Source organism: Nycticebus coucang, chromosome 10, assembly GCF_027406575.1.
Source record: "Nycticebus coucang isolate mNycCou1 chromosome 10, mNycCou1.pri, whole genome shotgun sequence".
In the NCBI taxonomy this organism is placed as follows: Eukaryota; Metazoa; Chordata; class Mammalia; order Primates; family Lorisidae; genus Nycticebus; species Nycticebus coucang.
In genome coordinates this window covers 104,737,455-104,754,817 of record NC_069789.1, presented here as the reverse complement: position 1 = coordinate 104,754,817, position 17,363 = coordinate 104,737,455, and the positions used below count along the sequence as shown (strand labels likewise).

Genomic DNA, 17,363 nt, shown 5'->3' with positions numbered 1-17,363 from the left:
GGGCGGGACTGAGTCGGAACCACAGCAGCCAGGCCCGGGACCGCAACTCCCAGGGCGCTCGGAAGCTGGTTGGCTGGACTACTGGGAGCAAGCAGCTGACAGCAGCCCGCAGGAGGCAGCTCGGAAGATCTGGGTGTAACAGTTCAGGGTTAGGAGTCACAGGCATGCTGCGTCCCAAGGCTTTGACCCAGGTGCTAAGCCAAGCTAACACCGGAGGCGTCCAGAGCACCTTGTGAGTGCGAACCAGAACGGCGAGTTCTGCTGCTTGGTGGTGCGCGCCTCTCTGGGGGGCGGGCGGGAGACGGAGAAGGAACGCCAAGAAGGGAAGGGGCAGCTGCTGGGTGAACCCAACGGGAAGTCCTGGGAGCCAGCGTGCTGGGTGTTCGGGGCACGTTTCAGGACACAGTCAGCCTTCCTTCTTGGAAGTGCCACTGGCGGGATTTGGAATGGAACCCAGGCGTTTTACCCCCTATCCTGAAAACATTGATTTCCCTCCCGTTCTCTCGCCAGGCTGCTGAATAACGAGGGATCGCTGCTGGCCTACTCGGGTTATGGGGACACCGATGCTCGGGTCACCGCAGCCATCGCCAGTAACATCTGGGCTGCCTACGACAGGAACGGGAACCAAGCGTTTAATGAAGACAATCTCAAATTTATCCTCATGGACTGCATGGTATGGAGAAGGGAGCTAGACTTCCCCTGTCCTCCAAGGGAATCCCAAGGGGCAAATTGGACCACATCCTGGTTGGAGGGGCAGGGACAGGATGCAGAAGAGTACTAAAAGTTGAGCTACAGCAGCATTTGTAATAGGCGAGGACCTTACATATCAAGTGGTGGTGAGGAAGGAGTCCTGGAGCTGAGGACTTAGGCCCTCCTTGGGTTCTGGTCTCAGCCACCCGCTTATCAATGTAGAACCTTGGGTAAGTCACTTAATCTCTGAATTTCCTTGCCTCCTCTCTAAGGAGGAAGCAATAACTTAACCCTTCCCCTCACAGGGTTGCTGTGAAGATCAAATGAAAGAATGGATATAAACTGTAAAGTACAAACACAGAATATTGTCATTCCCACTTCACTGACTCACAGAATCTTAGCAGAATTTCCAGACTCTAGTCAGACCCTTTCAGTTTACAAAGGAAATGAAGTCCAAAAAGAGGAAGTAGACTGTGAACTCTGTGGAAACAGGGACTGTATCACCTTTGTGTCTCTTCAGTCAACAAGTATTTAGGTCCCTGTAATATTCTCAGGACTAGGGAAAAAGTAGCAAACAGGACAGACAAAACTCCCAGCCCTAATGAAGCTTACAGTCTTACATGTTTTAAAATAAGTAAAATACATAGTATGTTTAAGTATTGAAAATACAGAGGAAAAAAAATAGAGAAGTGAGAGTTGGTAGGGGATGGCATCTGTCAGGCACAGTCTCACTGAGCAGGTGACATTTGATCAAAAATCTGGGGCAAGCCATTTGGCTATATGGAAGAAGAACATTTCTGAGAGAACAGCAAGTACAAAGGCCCTGAAGCAGAATGATGCCTGGTCAAGGATGAAAATGATTAGTATGGCTGGAGTTATATGAAAATGGGGGAGGCCTGAGAGGCAGTGCTTGGTTCCCAGCATGCAATGGCTACCTGACAAAGGTTTGCCAAACCAGATCAAATAGGCTGTCAGGGTGGACTTTGCAGGAAGGATGTCCACTGTGGCTCAGCTACCCATTCTTCTCTACCCTCTACCCAACCAATGCCATTTTGGTTCAACAGATAATTCTCCTAACTAGAGTCCTAGCCTAGAGTTGGTGCTATGGGGCAATATCTTTCACACGTTTTGACCACAAGCCAACCATAAGAAATACTTTTTTTACTCCCATCTATAACTGTTACTTTTTCTAGTGCTGCTTTGTGCTGAGAGAACATTTTAGTTTACTGCACTTGATCTGTAAAAGACTTTGATTCTTTGTAATTTTAGGGATAAATTAGGTGGTTAATTTAAAGAACTTTCAATGTTGCCTTTACATCACATTAAAATATAACTTTCAGAAGGGTAATAGTAGCACTGATTCATAGTAAAAATCTTGTTTTTTAGCTTTGAAAAAAAAAAAAGAAATACTTTTTTTATTTTTAGAGATGGGATCTATGCTGTGTTGTCCAGGCTGGCTTTGAACTCCTCGGGTTAAATGATCCTCCCATCTTAGCCTCAGCAGTTGAGACTGTAGGCTAGGCATTCATTTTAAGCTGGAGCCCAGTACACACATACACCCACAAAACAAAAGTATCATGAAATAGTACTTCCCTGCTACATGCAATGTCTTCATTTCTTCTTCTTCTTTATCTTTTTCTATTTTTTTTTTTTTTTTTTTTGTAGAGACAGAGTCTCACTTTACCGCCTTTGGTAGAGTGCCATGATGTCGTAGGACTCACAGCAACCTCTAGCTCTCGGGCTTCTGCAATTCTCCTGCCTCAGCCTCCCGAGCAGCTGGGACTACAGGCGCCCGCCACAACGCCCAGCTATTTTTTTGTTGCAGTTCAGCCAGGGCTGGGTTTGAACCTGCCACCCTCGGTATATGGGGCCAGAGCCACAGGTGCCACCCTTCTTTATCTTTTTCTCTTTGAGACAGTGTCTTACTCTGTTGCCTTGGGTAGAATGCCATGGCATCATCATAGCTCATAGCAACCTCAAACTCCTGGGCTCAAGCAATCCTCCTGCCTCAGCCTCCCAAGTAGCTGGGACTTGGGATTACAGACCCCCACCATCGTACTCTACTGAGGGCCACAAAGTGAGACTCTATCTCAAAAAAAAAAAAAAAATACTGATCAGGCCGGGCACAGTGACTCATGCCTATAATCCAAGTAGCACTCTAGGAGACTGAGGCAAGTAGATTGATGGAGCCGAGGAGTTTGAGACCAGCCTGAGGCAGAGTGAGACTCCTGTCTCTAAAAACAAAATGGCCGGGCGTTGTGGCGGGCACCTGTAGTCCCAGCTACTTGGGAGGCTGAGGCAACAAAATCACTTGAGTCCAAGAGTTTGAAGTTGCTATGAACTATGATGCTATGGCACTCTACCAAGGGTGACAAAGTAAGACTCTGTCTCCAAAAATAAAAAAAGTAAAATAAAATACTGATCAACCTTCTGAATTTATCTCCTAGGCATGAGATCAAATTCACACTACCATGGGAAAAGGGAAATTAATTGGGTTGTTGCTCCTTCACCCTTCTCAGTGTCTTTGGGGTTAACCCATAACAACACCTATTTGGACAGTCCTTGGCAAACACAAAACTTTTTTTTGTTGTTGCCCTCAGTAGGGTGCCGTGGTGTCACAGATCACAGCAACCTCCAGCTCTTGGGCTAGGGTGATTCTCCTGCCTCAGTCTCCTGAGACCTGGGACTACAGGTGCCCGCCACAACACCCGGCTATTTTTGTTGCAGTTGCCACTGCTGTTTTAGCTGGCCGGGGTCAGGTCAAACCCATCACCCTCGGTATATGGGGGCCAGCGCCCTACCCACTGTGCCACAGGTGCCCCCCAAACACAAAACTCTTATGTGTATTAGCACCCTCACTGACTGGGGTGAGGTAAGTTTTATGGAAGGAGAAACTAAATTTCTGGGAGTTTCCTAGGATAACTGGGTTAGTAGGTGGCTATGCCGAGGCTGGAACTTGGGCTCAGAACCTCATGTCCAGGCCAGACATGGTGGCTCATGCCTGTAATCCTAGCACTCTGGGAGGCTGAGGCAGGTGGATTGCTTAAGTTCAAGAGTTCAAGACCAGCCTGAACAAAAGCAAGACTCTGTCTCCACTAAAAATAGAAAACCTTAGCTGTGCATTGTGTCGGGCGCCTGTAGTCCCAGCTGCTTGCAAGGTTGAGGCAAAGAGACTTGCTTGAGCCCAAGAGTTTGAGATTGCTGTGAACTGTGATGGCACAGCACTCTACCAAAGGCGACAAAGTCAAACTCTGTCTCAAAAAAAAAAAAAGGCTCAGCGCCTGTGGTTGAAGCGGCTAAGGCACCAGCCACATACACCTGAGCTGGTAGGTTTGAATCCAGCCCCTCCCGCCAAAACAACAATGATGGCTGCAACCAAAAAATAGGCAGGTGTTGTGGTGGGCACCTATGGTGCCAGCTACTTGGGAGGGGGAGGCAGGAGACTTGCTTAAGCCCAGGAGTTGGAGGTTGCTGTGAGCTGTGATGCCACAGCACTACCAAGGGCAACATAGTGAGACTCTGTGTCAGAAAAAATAAATAGGCTCGGCACCTGTGGCTCAAGCAGCTAAGGCGCCAGCCACATACACCTGAGCTGATGGGTTCGAATCCAGCCTGGGCCTGCCGAACAACAATGACAGCTGCAACCAAAGAATAGCCAGGTGCTGTAGCGGGTGCATGTAGTCCCAACTACTTGGGAGGTGGAGGCAGGAGAATCACTTGAGCCCAGGAGTTGGAGGTTGCTGTGAGCTGTGATGCCACAGCACTCTACCCAGGGCGACAGCTTGAGGCTCTGTCTCAAAATAAATAAATAAATAAATATTTAAAAAAAAGGGGGGGTGGCGCCTGTGGCTCAGTGAGTAGGGCGCCGGCCCCATATACCGAGGGTGGCAGGTTCAAACCCAGCCCCAGGCAAACTGCAACAAAAAAATAGCCGGGCATTGTGGTGGGCGTCTGTAGTCCCAGCTTCTCAGGAGGCTGAGGCAAAAGAATCACGTAAGCCCAAGAGCTGGAGGTTGCTGTGACGCCACGGCACTCTACTGAGGGCAGTAAAGTGAGACTGTCTCTACGAAAAAAAAAGAAAAAGAAAAACTGAGGCAAAAGGATTAATTGAACCCAAGAATTGGAGTTTGTTGTGAGCTATGATGCCACAGCACTCTACCCAGGGGACAGCTTGAGACTCTGTCTCAAAAAAAAAGAACCTCATCTCCAGGGCTGTGGACCTACTGCTATGCCAAGGGTATAGAAAGAAGATGGAATCTCTCTGGGGCTAGAAGAGCCAGAGAGATTCCAGAGCTAAATGTGCTAAGCAGAACATCACACTCCAGGCCAGGTGTGGTGGCTCGCACCTGTAATCTTAGCACTCTAGAAGTCTGAGGCAGATAGATTGCTTGAGCTCAGCAGTTTGAGACTAGCCTGAACAAGAGTGAGACCTCATCTCTAAAAACTAGCCAGGTGCTGTGGTGGGCTCCTGTAGTCCCCGCTACTGGGGAGGCTGAGGCAAGAGAATCGCTTGAGCCCAAAGAGTTTGAGGTTGCTGTGAGCTATTGACGCCATAGCACTCAACCCCAGGGCAACTGAGTGAGACTCTCCAAAAAAATAAAAAAGAACATCACACCCCATTGTATCATCCCCACCAGGAGGGCCGTGTAGCCATCACCCGAGTGGCCAACCTTCTGCTGTGTATGTATGCCAAGGAGACCGTGGGCTTCGGAATGCTCAAGGCCAAGGTGTGTATGTGCCCATCCTGATACAGTCCTGGGCCCAGTCTTCATGTTCCATGACTGTGTCTGCTCCTACTCATACCCTGTTTCTGGAATCCTCATGTCTGCTTAGTCTGTGTCTGGTGTGGGCTAATTCCTAAGAGCAGGTGGGCCCTGGAGACTGGTTGTTCAGTATGGCACTGAGAATAGACGGGTTTGGAGTCCCTCTATTGGCAGGCCATGTGTGGGGTTGACTTCTCCTTTCCCTCTTACAGGCCCAGGCCTTGGTGCAGTACCTGGAGGAGCCCCTCACCCAAGTAGCAGCGTCTTAATGGGCATTAGTGAAAGCTGGGGTCAGAAGACAGAGAACCATTTGGAGGGGCAGAGCCCCCTGGGAAAATCTTCTTGGACTATGAGGGGAGGGTGGGACTTTATTTTTTCCCAGAATAAACTTCAACTCCTATCTTGTGTCTTGGGTACTTTGTTGGATGAGAGGAATCAGGAAATAGGAAGGCACAGGGACTGCTCATAGGAATCCTGTGTTCTACAAGAGCGGATTTCTACCCTCTTCACCACACCCTCCCACCACCAAATGGTTCTTAGTAGTGATGCCCTAGTTCCTTTAGCCCCTCCAGGGGTGTGGCCTCACCTTAGCCCTTGCCACTCCGTAAAATATTCCCCACCAAGTAGGGCCATGTTCGACCAAGAGAATATAGGCCTGTGGGAGTTCAGTGACCTTGACTCCAGGCATTGGAAAGGTGCTGCTTTTTCTATTCATATACTTGTATGGACCCTCTATAGATCTTGAAGCCCTTTGCTGTGAGGCAGCAGATGTTAGGCAGGGAGTAGAAGAAACCCAGGCCTCTCAGATGGCTTCATCTACAGATTCTCTCTCTAGACCACCCATCCCTCTGGCTGTTTTCTGCCTCAGGTCTCCCGTTGTCCGTAGAGCAGGTCTATATAGGAAGCTACCAGCCTCTGTCCCCAGTGCCACAAGAAGGGACTGGCTTGGCACTCATAACTCAGTGGTTAGGGCACCAGCCACATGCACTGGGGCTGGTGGGTTCAAACCTGGCCTGGGCCTGCTAAAACATTGACAACAGCAAAAAAAAAAAATAATAGTAACCGGGGCCAGTGGCAGTGGCTCACACCTGTAATCCCAGCACTTGGGAGACAGGTGGGTGGATTGCCTGAACTCACAGGTTTGAGACCAGACTGAGCCAGAGTGAGACCTCCTCTCAGAAAAACAGCCAGGCATTGTGGTGGGCGCCTGTCATCCCACTTACTCGGGAGGCTGAGGCAAGAGAATTGCTTGAGCCCAAGAGTTTGAGGTTGCTGTGAGCTGTGATGCCACGGCACTTACCCAAGGGTGACAAAGCAAGACTCTGTCTCAAAAAAAAAAAGCCGGGTGTTTTGGCGGTCCCCCGTAGTCTCAACTACTTGGGAGGCTGAGGCAAGAGAATCACTTCAGCCCAAGAGTTTGAGATTGCTGTGACCTGTGATGCCATAGCACATAGTGAGACTCTGTCTCAAAATAATAAAATAAAATACTAAATAAAATAACTCATCCCAAGGAGGTTGGTAGGTTGTGAGTCCCAGCTCCACCCAGGATGAGAAATGCTGCCCATCCCAGGCCCTGAGCTGTTGGGGAGTAGAAGTAGCTGTGGCCAAGATGCAGCTCCCACAGCTCTGCAGTGCAGCAGATTGATTGTTGCAGGGTGAGTGGTGGTGCCCCCAGCATACCCCACACTGGAGACTCTAAAGAAAAAGCAGGAAGCCAAGTGGGTTTTTCAGGGGCTATTACTCACTAGTGGCAAGGCCCACACCTCTCACCACAGACCCCAGGAGCCCAGCACTGCACATTCGGCCTATTGTCCCTGTTGTCCTAGCCCTCCCCCTATCCCCCTGCCTGGAGCTGACTCTCATGCCTACCAGAGCGCAGGCTGAGCAGACACCCAACCTGTCTAACCTGTCTGACGTCATCATCTCTCCACCCACCTGGGCCCCAGGTCTCCAGCTGCCTGTTCTTCCTGTTCTCAGCTTCCGTCCGTCCTCTCAGCTTCCGTCCATCCTCTCAGCTTCCTTATAGCACTCCGCTTAGCCTCCTTAGGCCCTGCCTTAAGTTGACCCTCAATCCCTCTGGCTGCAGAAGTCTCCTTACCCCCAATGAGAGGAAGTGTGGGTTCTGGTCTCTTGAGAGCTAAGAGTTGAGGCCATTGAACCAACGTACTTACTTGTCACCTCTGCCCGGGAAGACACTTGCTCTCTCCATGCGGAGCCAAGATGGGGAATAGAACTGAAGAAGATTATAACTTTGTCTTCAAGGGTGAGTTGGGGTCCCTGAAGTTAGAGTAAGCCTGAGAAAGACCCAGAAAGGCTGGCAGGGACAGATAGGACTCCTCCTGTTTTTTAACTTTTAACATGACCTCTCAGGGCTCATCATTCCTTCTGGTTAAAGAAGAAAGTGGGGAGAGGGCGCTGGTTATAGGGAAGAGTCTGGGAACAACTGAGGGCTCTACTGCTGTAAATAATGACAAGGAGTACTCTTCACAGTGCTAAGAACTGGGCTTAGAGTCAGGCTTCCCTTCTGTTTCTAACAGAAGCTCAAATTCCTAGGAATAGCCACTACAGCATAAGAGATGGAGGTCAGACTTCAGAAAGGACTTCTCTCCTGAGAAGAGGGAGAAACAAACAGATTTAAGAAGAAAGTCATCTTTCTGGTCAGGTGTACAGGACAGGAGAGAAAGGAGACACCTATCCCATTGTAGGACTGAGTAATAAGTATACTGGGAAGACAGAGGGAAGATTAATTTAGAGCAGGGTCTGACAGAATCCAGTTACTCCTGGGATTATATTGTTGTCTGCCAGTCCCTTGGCAGACTCCTTGGACCTGGAATCTAGGCACTAGATTCAAGGCTGTCCCAGAGGGTCTATGTATCTTTCCTGCTTCTTTATCTCACCCCCTATGTTTGTCCCCTCTGTTGTTGCCCACCCCCACCTCTGTACCTCCTTCAGGGCAGGGTGGACTGGTAGAGCTATGATTCCCCCACTCCCAGCCACCCCACCCCACAACCTCTCCCAGCCTGGGCCATACCCTCCTTGGGACTCTCACTTAAGCACCTGCCCTTGAGCTGAGGAACCTGTACTCCCAGTATCTTTCCCCGGAAAGAGAGGGTTAGCAACTGTCTTGGGAATAATATTAGTAACTACCTACATTTATTGAACCCTAACCATGTATCAGTCACTATCTCTTTAATTACCATAACAACCCTGAAAAGTTATCTTCCATTCTGAGAAGTAGTCAGGAGCTAGACTGAGTTCAGATACCAGCTCTGCCATTTACAAATTGTTGCATATTGAGGTTGCCAGAGCAGGCAATGAGAATTTGGGATGTTCAATGTTTTTTATGGATCAACACCTGCGAAAGGAAAAGGGCGGAAATTAAATTGGGCAGAAGGAGAAGTCAGACAGAGCCGTAACAAAGCCTGGGTCAAGGGTGGGGAGCTCTGTCATAGCCTCACCTTGCTGAGGCACTGAATGTGGGCTGCCCAGAAAAGACATGACTTCCAGTGAGGCCACTGTCTGCACCAGAATATAAGCTAACAGCTGGAGCCTGTCTGTTGTCTGCACTCCATGCAGTTGAGGGGCAAGTCCTTCTTTAAAGGTGGATCTGGACTGGGGTTGGTGATGCCCACCTGTAGTTTCAGCTACTCTGGATGTTAAGGCATGAGGATCACTTGAGCCCAGGAGTTTGAGGTTGCAGTGAGCTATAATCATACCACTGCCCTCATGCCTAGGCAAACAGTGAGACCCTGTTTCAATTTAAAAATAAATTAAAGGGCCGGGCGCCGTGGCTCATGCCTGTAATACTAGCACTCTGGGAGGCTGAGGTGGGCAGATCGCCTGAGCTCACAAGTTTGAGACCAACCTGAGCTAGAGTGAGACCTGGTCTGTAAAAATAGCCAGGCATTATGGTGGGCATCTATAGTCTCAGCTACTTGGGAGGCTGAGGCAAGACAATCACTTGAGCCCAGAGTTTGAGGTTGCTGTGAGCTGTGATGCCACAGCACTCTACTGAGGGTGACAAAGTGAGACTCTGTCTCAAAGAAAAAAAAAAATTAATAAGCCCACATCACAAAGTCCCAAAGCTGCAGATGCTGGCATGGATGTGGAGATAAGGGAGAACCCTTTTTTTTTTTGAGACAGAGTCTCACTTTGTCGCCCTGGGTAGAGTGCCATAGCATCATAGCTCATGGCAACCTCAAACTCTTGGGCTCCAGAGATTCTCTTGCCTCAGCTTCCTGAGTAGCTGGGACTACAGGCACCTGCCACAACACCCAGCTTTTTTAGAGATGGGGTCTTGCTCTTGCTCATGCTGGTCTCCAACCTGTAAATTAGGCAATCCACCCACCTCGGCCCCCCAGAGTCCTGGGATTACAGGTGTGAGCCACCACACCCAGCCACGGGATCACTTTTGCACTGCTAGTGGGATTACAAACTAATAGAGCCTTTCTGGAAAGAAGTATGGAGAATCCTCAAAGAACTTAAAGTAGACTTTTCATTAGATCCTGCAATCCCATTGCTAGGCATCTACCCAGAAGAGAAAAAATCATTTTGTCATAGGGACATTTGCACTAGATTGTTTATCGCAGCTCAATTTACAATCATCAAGATTTGGGCGGCACCCATAATTCACTGGGTAGGGCTGGCCACATACACTGAGGCTGGAGGGTTCAAACCCAGCCTGGGCCAGCTAAAACAACAATGATAACTGCAACAAAAAAATAGCTGGGCATTGTGGGAGGTGCCTGTAGACCCAGCTACTTGGGAGGCTGAGGCAAGAGGATCACTTAAGCCCAAGAGTTTGAGATCACTGTGAGCTGTGATGATGCAACAGCACTCTACCGAGGGCAACAGCTTAAGACTCTATCTCCAAAAAAAAAGAAAAGAAAATACAATCATGGAGATGTGGCAATCCAAGTACCCATCAACCCATAAATGGGGTAATAAACTATGGTATATGTATACTATGGGATACTATTCAGCCATAAAAAGATGGAGACTTTACATTTTTTGTATTAACCTGGATAGAGTTGGAGAACATTCTCTTTAGTAAACTTCACAAGAATGGAAAGGCAAATATCCAATGTACTCAATACTAATATGAAGCCCATAGATGAATTAATACACACCCACACAAAAGAAAAGCTCAATTTAATTCTGGTTGGAGGAAGTGGAGAGAGAAGAGGAGGGAGGAGGATTGGTGTGTTCTCACCTAATGGGCACAATGTAATGATATATGGCACATCTCCTGGGTGCAGGACAACTACAACAGGGACCTCACCTAACTCAAACATTGTAACGTAATCATTTGTACCCTTATATTAATCTGAAATAAAAAAATGTTTAGGGTTCAGGCAATGTGGCTCACGCCTGTAATCCTAGCACTTTGGGAGGCCAAGGTGGATGGATTGCCTGAGCTCACAGGTTCCTGACCAGCCTGAGCCAGAGTGAGACCTTGTCTCTAAAAATAGCCAGGTGTGGGTGGCGCCTGTGGCTCAGTGAGTAGGATGCTAACCCCATATACTGTGGGTGGCGAGTTCAAACCTGGCCCTGGCCAAATTGCAACAAAAAATAGCCGGGTGCTGTGCTGGGTGCCTGTGGTCCCAGCTACTTTGGAGGCTGGGGCAAGAAGATCTCTTGAGCCCAAGAGTTTGAGGTTGCTGTGAGCTGTGATGCTACGTCACTCTACTAAGGGCAACAGAGTGAGACTCTGTCTCAAAAAAAAAATTATTTAGTCAGTGCTTGTGGCTCAGTGGTTAGGGCACTGGCCCTGTATATCGAGGGTAGCAAGTTTGAACCTGGCTCCAGCCAAACTGCAACAAAAAAGTAGCTGGGCGTTGTGGTGGGCGCCTGTAGTCCCATCTACTTGGGATGCTGAGGCGAGAGAATTGCCTAAGCTCAGGAGTTGGAAGTTGCTGTGAGCTGTGATTCCATAGCGCTCTACTGAGGGCGATAAAATGAAACTCTGTCTCTAAAAAAAAATAAATAATTATTATTAAATTGATTAATAAAACAAAAATGAGAAAAAAGGTTTTTTGGACAGCACATTTCTAGTTTATCATACTAGCCATGTAATCTTCGGTGAGTCATTTGACACCCCCAAGTGCATCAACATGGGGATAATATATATATTAATATAATATATATTATATTAATATATTAATATATATTTTATATATATTATATTAATATTAATATATTAATTAATATTAATATTAATTTATATATATATATATATTTTTTTTTTTTGCAGTTTTTGGCCAGGGCTGGGTTTGAACCCACCACCTCCAGCATATGGGGCGGGAGCCTTACTCCGTTGAGCCACAGACACCACTCCAACATGGGGATAATATTAATGTTGCATACCTCATGGCATTGTTATGAGGATTAAATGAGTTATATATCTAAAGCCTTTAGGACAATGGCTGGCACACAGTGAGCACTCAGTACATTGTAAATATCAACCATTAGTATCTCCCTTTTACAGATGAGGAAATAGGCTTAGAGATAGAGTAAGTAGCTTAGAAAAGGTCACAAAGTCAGTAGTATTCAAACCTAAGTTTCCCAAACTCCAAGACTCTTTCCTTGAGCACCTTTGGGGTCTGAGGATAGGGCTGAAAGTCCACCCACTGGAAGAGATGACAGAGAATGCTCCCCATAGGAAAGAACCAGGAATACACATGTGCACGTGCACATCCTCTTACCCACATGTGCCCATACTTTGCCCTACACAAATAAAGAATTTTTTTTTTTTTTTTTTTTTTGGAGACAGAGTTTTACTATGTTGCCCTTGGTAGAGTGCCATGGCATCAAAGCTCACAGCAACCTCCAACTCTTGGGCTTAAGTGATTCTCTTGCCTCAGCCTTGCAAGTAGCTAGGACTACAGGTGCCCACCACAATGCCCGGCTATTTTGTTGTTGTTGTAGTAGTTGTCATTGTTGTTTGGCAGGCCCCAGCCCCAGTGTGTGTGGCCGGTGCCCTAGCCACTAAGCTACAGGTGCTGAGCCCCAAATAAGGAATTTTTAAAGCATGAAGAGTTCTTTATAGATTGTATAAACAAGGAAAGTAGGACCCAGAAAAGTGAGCCACTTGTTCAATTTCACACAGCTAGTCTGAGGCTAAGCAGGGGCCATACCCTACACACGTGGATCCCAGGCCTTATTGCTAGCTCTCCTTTCCAGAACCATGCTGGTCGCCTCCTTTAGACTTGGGGTGTACTTACGTGGGCTCCCCATACTCTACCTCAGCCTCCAGCTTACCCTGGTGGCTAAGGCCAGGCCCCAGATGCTGCCTACTGGCCTGAAGCATCTTCAGGGCTCCTCTGGTGATCCTTGTGCTAAAAACTCAAAAACTAAGCACTGGGCTGCCAACAATCATACCAGTAAGTGTTCTGGGCAATATCTCATTTCCTCCTTTTTATTTCAAACTCTTCAATTTCATTTTTAAAAATTTATTCATCTACTTATTTATTTATTTTTGGAGACAGAGTCTCACTTTGTTGCCCTTGGTAGAATGCTGTAACATCATAGCGCAGCAACCTCAGACTCTTGGGCTCATCGATTCTCTTGCCTCAGCCTCCCAAGTAGCTGGGACTACAGGTGCCTGCCACAATGCCTAGCTATTTTTAGAGATGAGGCCTCTCTCTGGCTCAGACTGGTCTTGAACCTGTGAGTTCAGGCAATCCACCCACCTTAGCCTCCCGGAGTGCTAAAATTTATTTTTTATTTGTATATGTACTTATGGGATGCAAGTGTAATTTTGGTACATTGATATACTGTATTGTGGTGAAGTCAGAGCCTTCATCTTCTATTGTTAACAATAATCCATACAGGGGCGGCGGCTGTGGCTCAGTGAGTAGGGCGCCAGCCCCATATGCCGAGGGTGGCGGGTTCAAACCCAGCCCCAGCCAGACTGCAAAAAAACAAAAAAACAATAATCCATATAGTAGATGCTAATATTTTCCCATTTTTCATAGGAAAACTCAGGGAGATTACTTAACTTTTTTAACCATGCAAGACAGCTACTCTGTAGGGAGAACTAGAACCTAACTACTACTTCTCCTTCTCCTGCTCCTCCTCCTCCTTCCACAGGGATTAACTCTGTTGCCCTGGGTAGAGTAGTGATGTCACGGCTCACAGAAACCTCAAACTCTCAGGTTCAAGTGATCCTCTTGCCTCACCCTCCCAAGTGGCAGGGACTACAGGTACCTGCCACATGCCTGGCTAATTTTTCTATTTTTAATAGAGACAGGGTCTCACTGTTGCTCAATCTGGTTGCTAACTCCTGAACTCAGGCAATCCACCCACCTTAGTCTCCCAGAGTGCTAGGATTACAGGCCTGAGCTGTGCTGGCCCCCTCTTTCTGGATCTGGTCCTCCTTTTCTTTTCTTTATTTTTCTTTTTCTTTTCTTTCTTTCTCTTTTTTTTTTTTTTGAGACAGAGTCTCACTTTGTCACCCTCAGTAGAGTGACTTGACGTCATAGCTCACAGCAACTTCAAACTCCTGGGCTCAAGCAATTCTCTTGCTTCAGCCTCTATAGTGGGAACTACAGGCACCAGCCACAACACCTAGCTATTTTTAGAGATGGCTAAAACCAACTCTGGCTCAGGCTGGACTGGAACTTGTAAGCTCAGGCAATCTACCCTCCTCAGCCTCCCAGAGTGCTAGGATTACAAGCATGAGCCACCTCACCTGCCCCTGGTCCCCCTTTTCGGAGGAACAGACCCTTATGTTAGGGCTGCTGGGACTCTGCCACTCAGTCCTTGTCTCTCCTTCAGTGGTGCTGATTGGTGAATCAGGCGTGGGGAAGACCAACCTGTTGTCCCGATTCACGCGAAATGAGTTCAGCCACGACAGCCGTACCACCATCGGGGTGGAGTTCTCCACCCGCACTGTGATGCTGGGTACCGCTGCCATCAAGGCTCAGATCTGGGACACTGCTGGCCTGGAGCGATACCGAGCCATCACCTCAGCGTGAGCCCGGGCCTGGGGGGCTGCTGGGTGGTGGGAATCCCAGAGAAGTTCGGGAGGGCCTCCTGAAGAGAAGGGCGGATGGCAGGGGACCAGGAAACATGGAGGGGCGTGTCACTGGAGAGGGAAGCGCTAGAGCTGTGAACAGGATATAGTGACCCTACCCAGGAGGACTAAAGGAGCATGTTGCATGCCGAGCCTCCCCAAGCCTTTGCCATGTGCCCAGGAAGGTGCAGGCACTTTGTAGTTTTGGCATTTTATGTAACCCTTAAAGTGCTGTAGAAGCACCTGCTGTGATTAGTGCCTGATTAAATATAGGCCTGGCTGGATATGGGTGGAGCTGGCAAGAGAGCAGGCTGCTTGGACAGACAGGTCTGTGGCCCTGCACGTGGCAGCCTTCATCTGACCACAAATGCCAGGGCTAGACCTGGCCTCAGCATTTTATGAGGACTCAAGAGAACTCAGAAGATGTTGAATCCCCTGACACCCCATCCCAAGGGTCTCCCCGTTAGTGTGAGACCCAAATATATGAAAGGTGGCCTGTGGGTGGGGACCAGGCACAGGAAGTGGGAATCTGGGGCTTCAGTTACACACACTTAGCACTCCTAGTCACTTGACCTCTTATGATCTTTGGTTGATTCATCAATAAATTGAGAATAATTAGACATCACCAGTGTGTAACACCTTGTTTCAACTCCAATAGAAGGCCACATGCTTGCAGGGATGCCTTGACTGGTCAGGCCAGGGACTGCTGCAATAGCAAACATCTGATTGTCCTAGAGAGATGGCCACAAGAGAGGAGGAGCCTCATGAGGAGCACTTGAGGAAGGTCTCAGAGGCAGGGCACCAGGAGGCAGACTTGGCCAGAGCCCCCATGTACGTTGGCAGATGGCAGGGCTGACCCCAGGAGTAACGCCCTGAGGAGCAGAGGGGCTCTAAGGGAGAAGTGCAGGTTTTAGAGCAGGGAGGTGAGGCTTCAGAAGCTCCAAGACCAATGTCCCCGGAGGGCACAGGAGCTTTGGGCTGCCCTGTTGGGCTTTGGATTCCTGGACCTCAGATTTCCAGATCTCTGTTACTCTATTAGTGGGTGTTTTGGCTTGCTGGCTTTTCTCTAGTGTGGGGCCCAATGGCCCTGACCTTGTCTCTGTCCATCCCTCCCACCCTCACCCAGGTATTACCGTGGTGCGGTGGGGGCCCTCCTGGTGTTTGACCTAACCAAGCACCAGACCTATTCGGTGGTGGAGCGCTGGCTGAAGGAGCTCTATGACCATGCTGAAGCCACTATTGTCGTCATGCTTGTGGGTAACAAGAGCGACCTCGGCCAGGCTCGGGAGGTGCCCACTGACGAGGCCCGCATGTTCGCTGGTGAGAGCCTGTTATCACCCAATCTGGCTCCTTCAAGCTTGCCCACAGCCCCCAACTCCAGCTTCCCCAGTGCCTGCACCACCTCTGTGTTCCCAACCTGGGCTTCCTCCATGCAGTCCTCTTCTTCCATTCCCTCTTATTCAGGATTTCCTAGCTCTTCCCCCTGGGACCTTGTGTCTCTGGAGATGTCCAACCTACCACTTGCCCTGAGATTGCCTTCATCAATAATTAATTATTCATTGTTGAGTTTAAGATAGCCACACCCCATGGTGCTCAAAGATCCCAAGTAGAGGGTGAACTTCTGCAGTCACACTGTCCCCAGGAGTCTGCTGGGCTTAGTGGCATCACAATATGGTGACTAAGCCTACAGGTTTAGGAGTCCCACACCCCAGCCTCCCATCTCCTCTTGGCCAGTTACTAGATGCAGAACATGGTTCAAATAAGTAAATAAGTTCCTTATTTGTTCTTTTTTGTGTTTTTGGATTTCAGTTTCCCAACTAAACCTACCTTATAAGTTGTTTTAAGGATCAAATGAGCAATTACATGCCAATGGTTTAGCACATAGCAAATTTACGTAGTAAACATTAAGTACATATTATTAGTATTGCTTTTGATGCCCCCCACAATTAATGATGTCTTTCCTTTCTTGGCAGAAAACAATGGATTGCTCTTCCTGGAAACCTCAGCTTTGGACTCCACCAATGTTGAGCTGGCCTTTGAGACTGTCCTCAAAGGTTAGAGCCTGTCTCCATTTGGTACTCCCATTCCATACCTATGGCTTCTGCAGGCAACTGTAGGAATGCAGACACCAGCTCTCACCCCAGCAATTCCCCAGCTCCTCTGTGGGGCATGGCACCCCTACTTATCCCCTTAGCCCCCTCAGTTCTTTCCCAACTCAGCATGGAGCTTAGGGAAGGAAGCAAGCCATACCTCCTGGGGTACTCAGTCTTGGTTCCTGTTCCACACAAGTAAGTAGAAAGGACCCAGGGATTAACATGCCACTTCCTTCCTCTAGCAGGTGTGGCTACCCCAGTGCTCAGAAGGGGCATGGGGAGGGGGACTTGGGTGCTAAATCTTCTCCTGGTTTGATCACTGCCCTCTGCCTCCTCAGAGATCTTTGCAAAGGTGTCCAAGCAGAGACAGAACAGCGCTCGAAGCAATGCCATCTCTTTGGGCAGTGCCCAGACTGGGCAGGAGCCTGGCCCTGGGGAGAAGAGGGCCTGTTGCATCAGCCTCTAACCTTGACCAGCACCAACCCTGCCGGCACTGGCTTTCTGGTGCCTCTCATCCCCACCCCAGCTCCTGGATCCTTCCCTGCCCTTTGTTTCTAGATAATAGAGTGTCTGGTTTCCTGTTCATAGCCCCCAGAGACCTGAGGCCTTCATGCCCCACTATACATATCTCTGTGATCTTTCTACCCTTCACAACTGAGGACCCTCAAATAAAGCTGTGTTTTGTATTAATGCCAGGCCATACTGCTGTCTGTGCCTCCCCCTTTGGCCCCCTCATCTGAGTCACTGATGCCCTTCCCCCACTTCCTCTGTCCTCCCTACCATACTCACTGCCCCGCAGGG

At 48.6% G+C, this 17,363-nt stretch overlaps 2 protein-coding genes across 2 annotated transcripts; both read left to right on the top strand.

The window, feature by feature from the left end:
• Nucleotide 1: 1 nt before the first annotated feature.
• On the top strand, nt 2-5,855 carry LAMTOR2 (late endosomal/lysosomal adaptor, MAPK and MTOR activator 2). The gene is made up of 4 exons (XM_053604977.1): nt 2-232; nt 511-673; nt 5,328-5,417; nt 5,666-5,855. The coding sequence occupies exons 1-4, from the start codon at nt 165-167 to the stop codon at nt 5,720-5,722; spliced, it is 378 nt and encodes a 125-aa protein (XP_053460952.1). The 5' UTR covers nt 2-164; the 3' UTR covers nt 5,723-5,855.
• A 1,570-nt stretch (nt 5,856-7,425) lies between these two features.
• On the top strand, nt 7,426-17,249 carry RAB25 (RAB25, member RAS oncogene family). The gene is made up of 5 exons (XM_053604975.1): nt 7,426-7,716; nt 14,232-14,427; nt 15,596-15,789; nt 16,443-16,523; nt 16,901-17,249. The coding sequence occupies exons 1-5, from the start codon at nt 7,674-7,676 to the stop codon at nt 17,026-17,028; spliced, it is 642 nt and encodes a 213-aa protein (XP_053460950.1). The 5' UTR covers nt 7,426-7,673; the 3' UTR covers nt 17,029-17,249.
• Nucleotides 17,250-17,363: the final 114 nt, after the last annotated feature.

Coding starts and splice junctions, on each gene's coding strand:
- LAMTOR2 (XM_053604977.1), top strand. CDS start 165: ATGCTGCGTCCCAAGGCTTTGACCCAGGTGCTAAGCCAAGCTAACACC. Junction 674..5,327: donor TTATCCTCATGGACTGCATG/GTATGGAGAAGG, acceptor CATCCCCACCAG/GAGGGCCGTGTAGCCATCAC. Junction 5,418..5,665: donor TCGGAATGCTCAAGGCCAAG/GTGTGTATGTGC, acceptor TCCCTCTTACAG/GCCCAGGCCTTGGTGCAGTA.
- RAB25 (XM_053604975.1), top strand. CDS start 7,674: ATGGGGAATAGAACTGAAGAAGATTATAACTTTGTCTTCAAGG. Junction 7,717..14,231: donor TTATAACTTTGTCTTCAAGG/GTGAGTTGGGGT, acceptor TCTCTCCTTCAG/TGGTGCTGATTGGTGAATCA. Junction 16,524..16,900: donor CTTTGAGACTGTCCTCAAAG/GTTAGAGCCTGT, acceptor CTGCCTCCTCAG/AGATCTTTGCAAAGGTGTCC.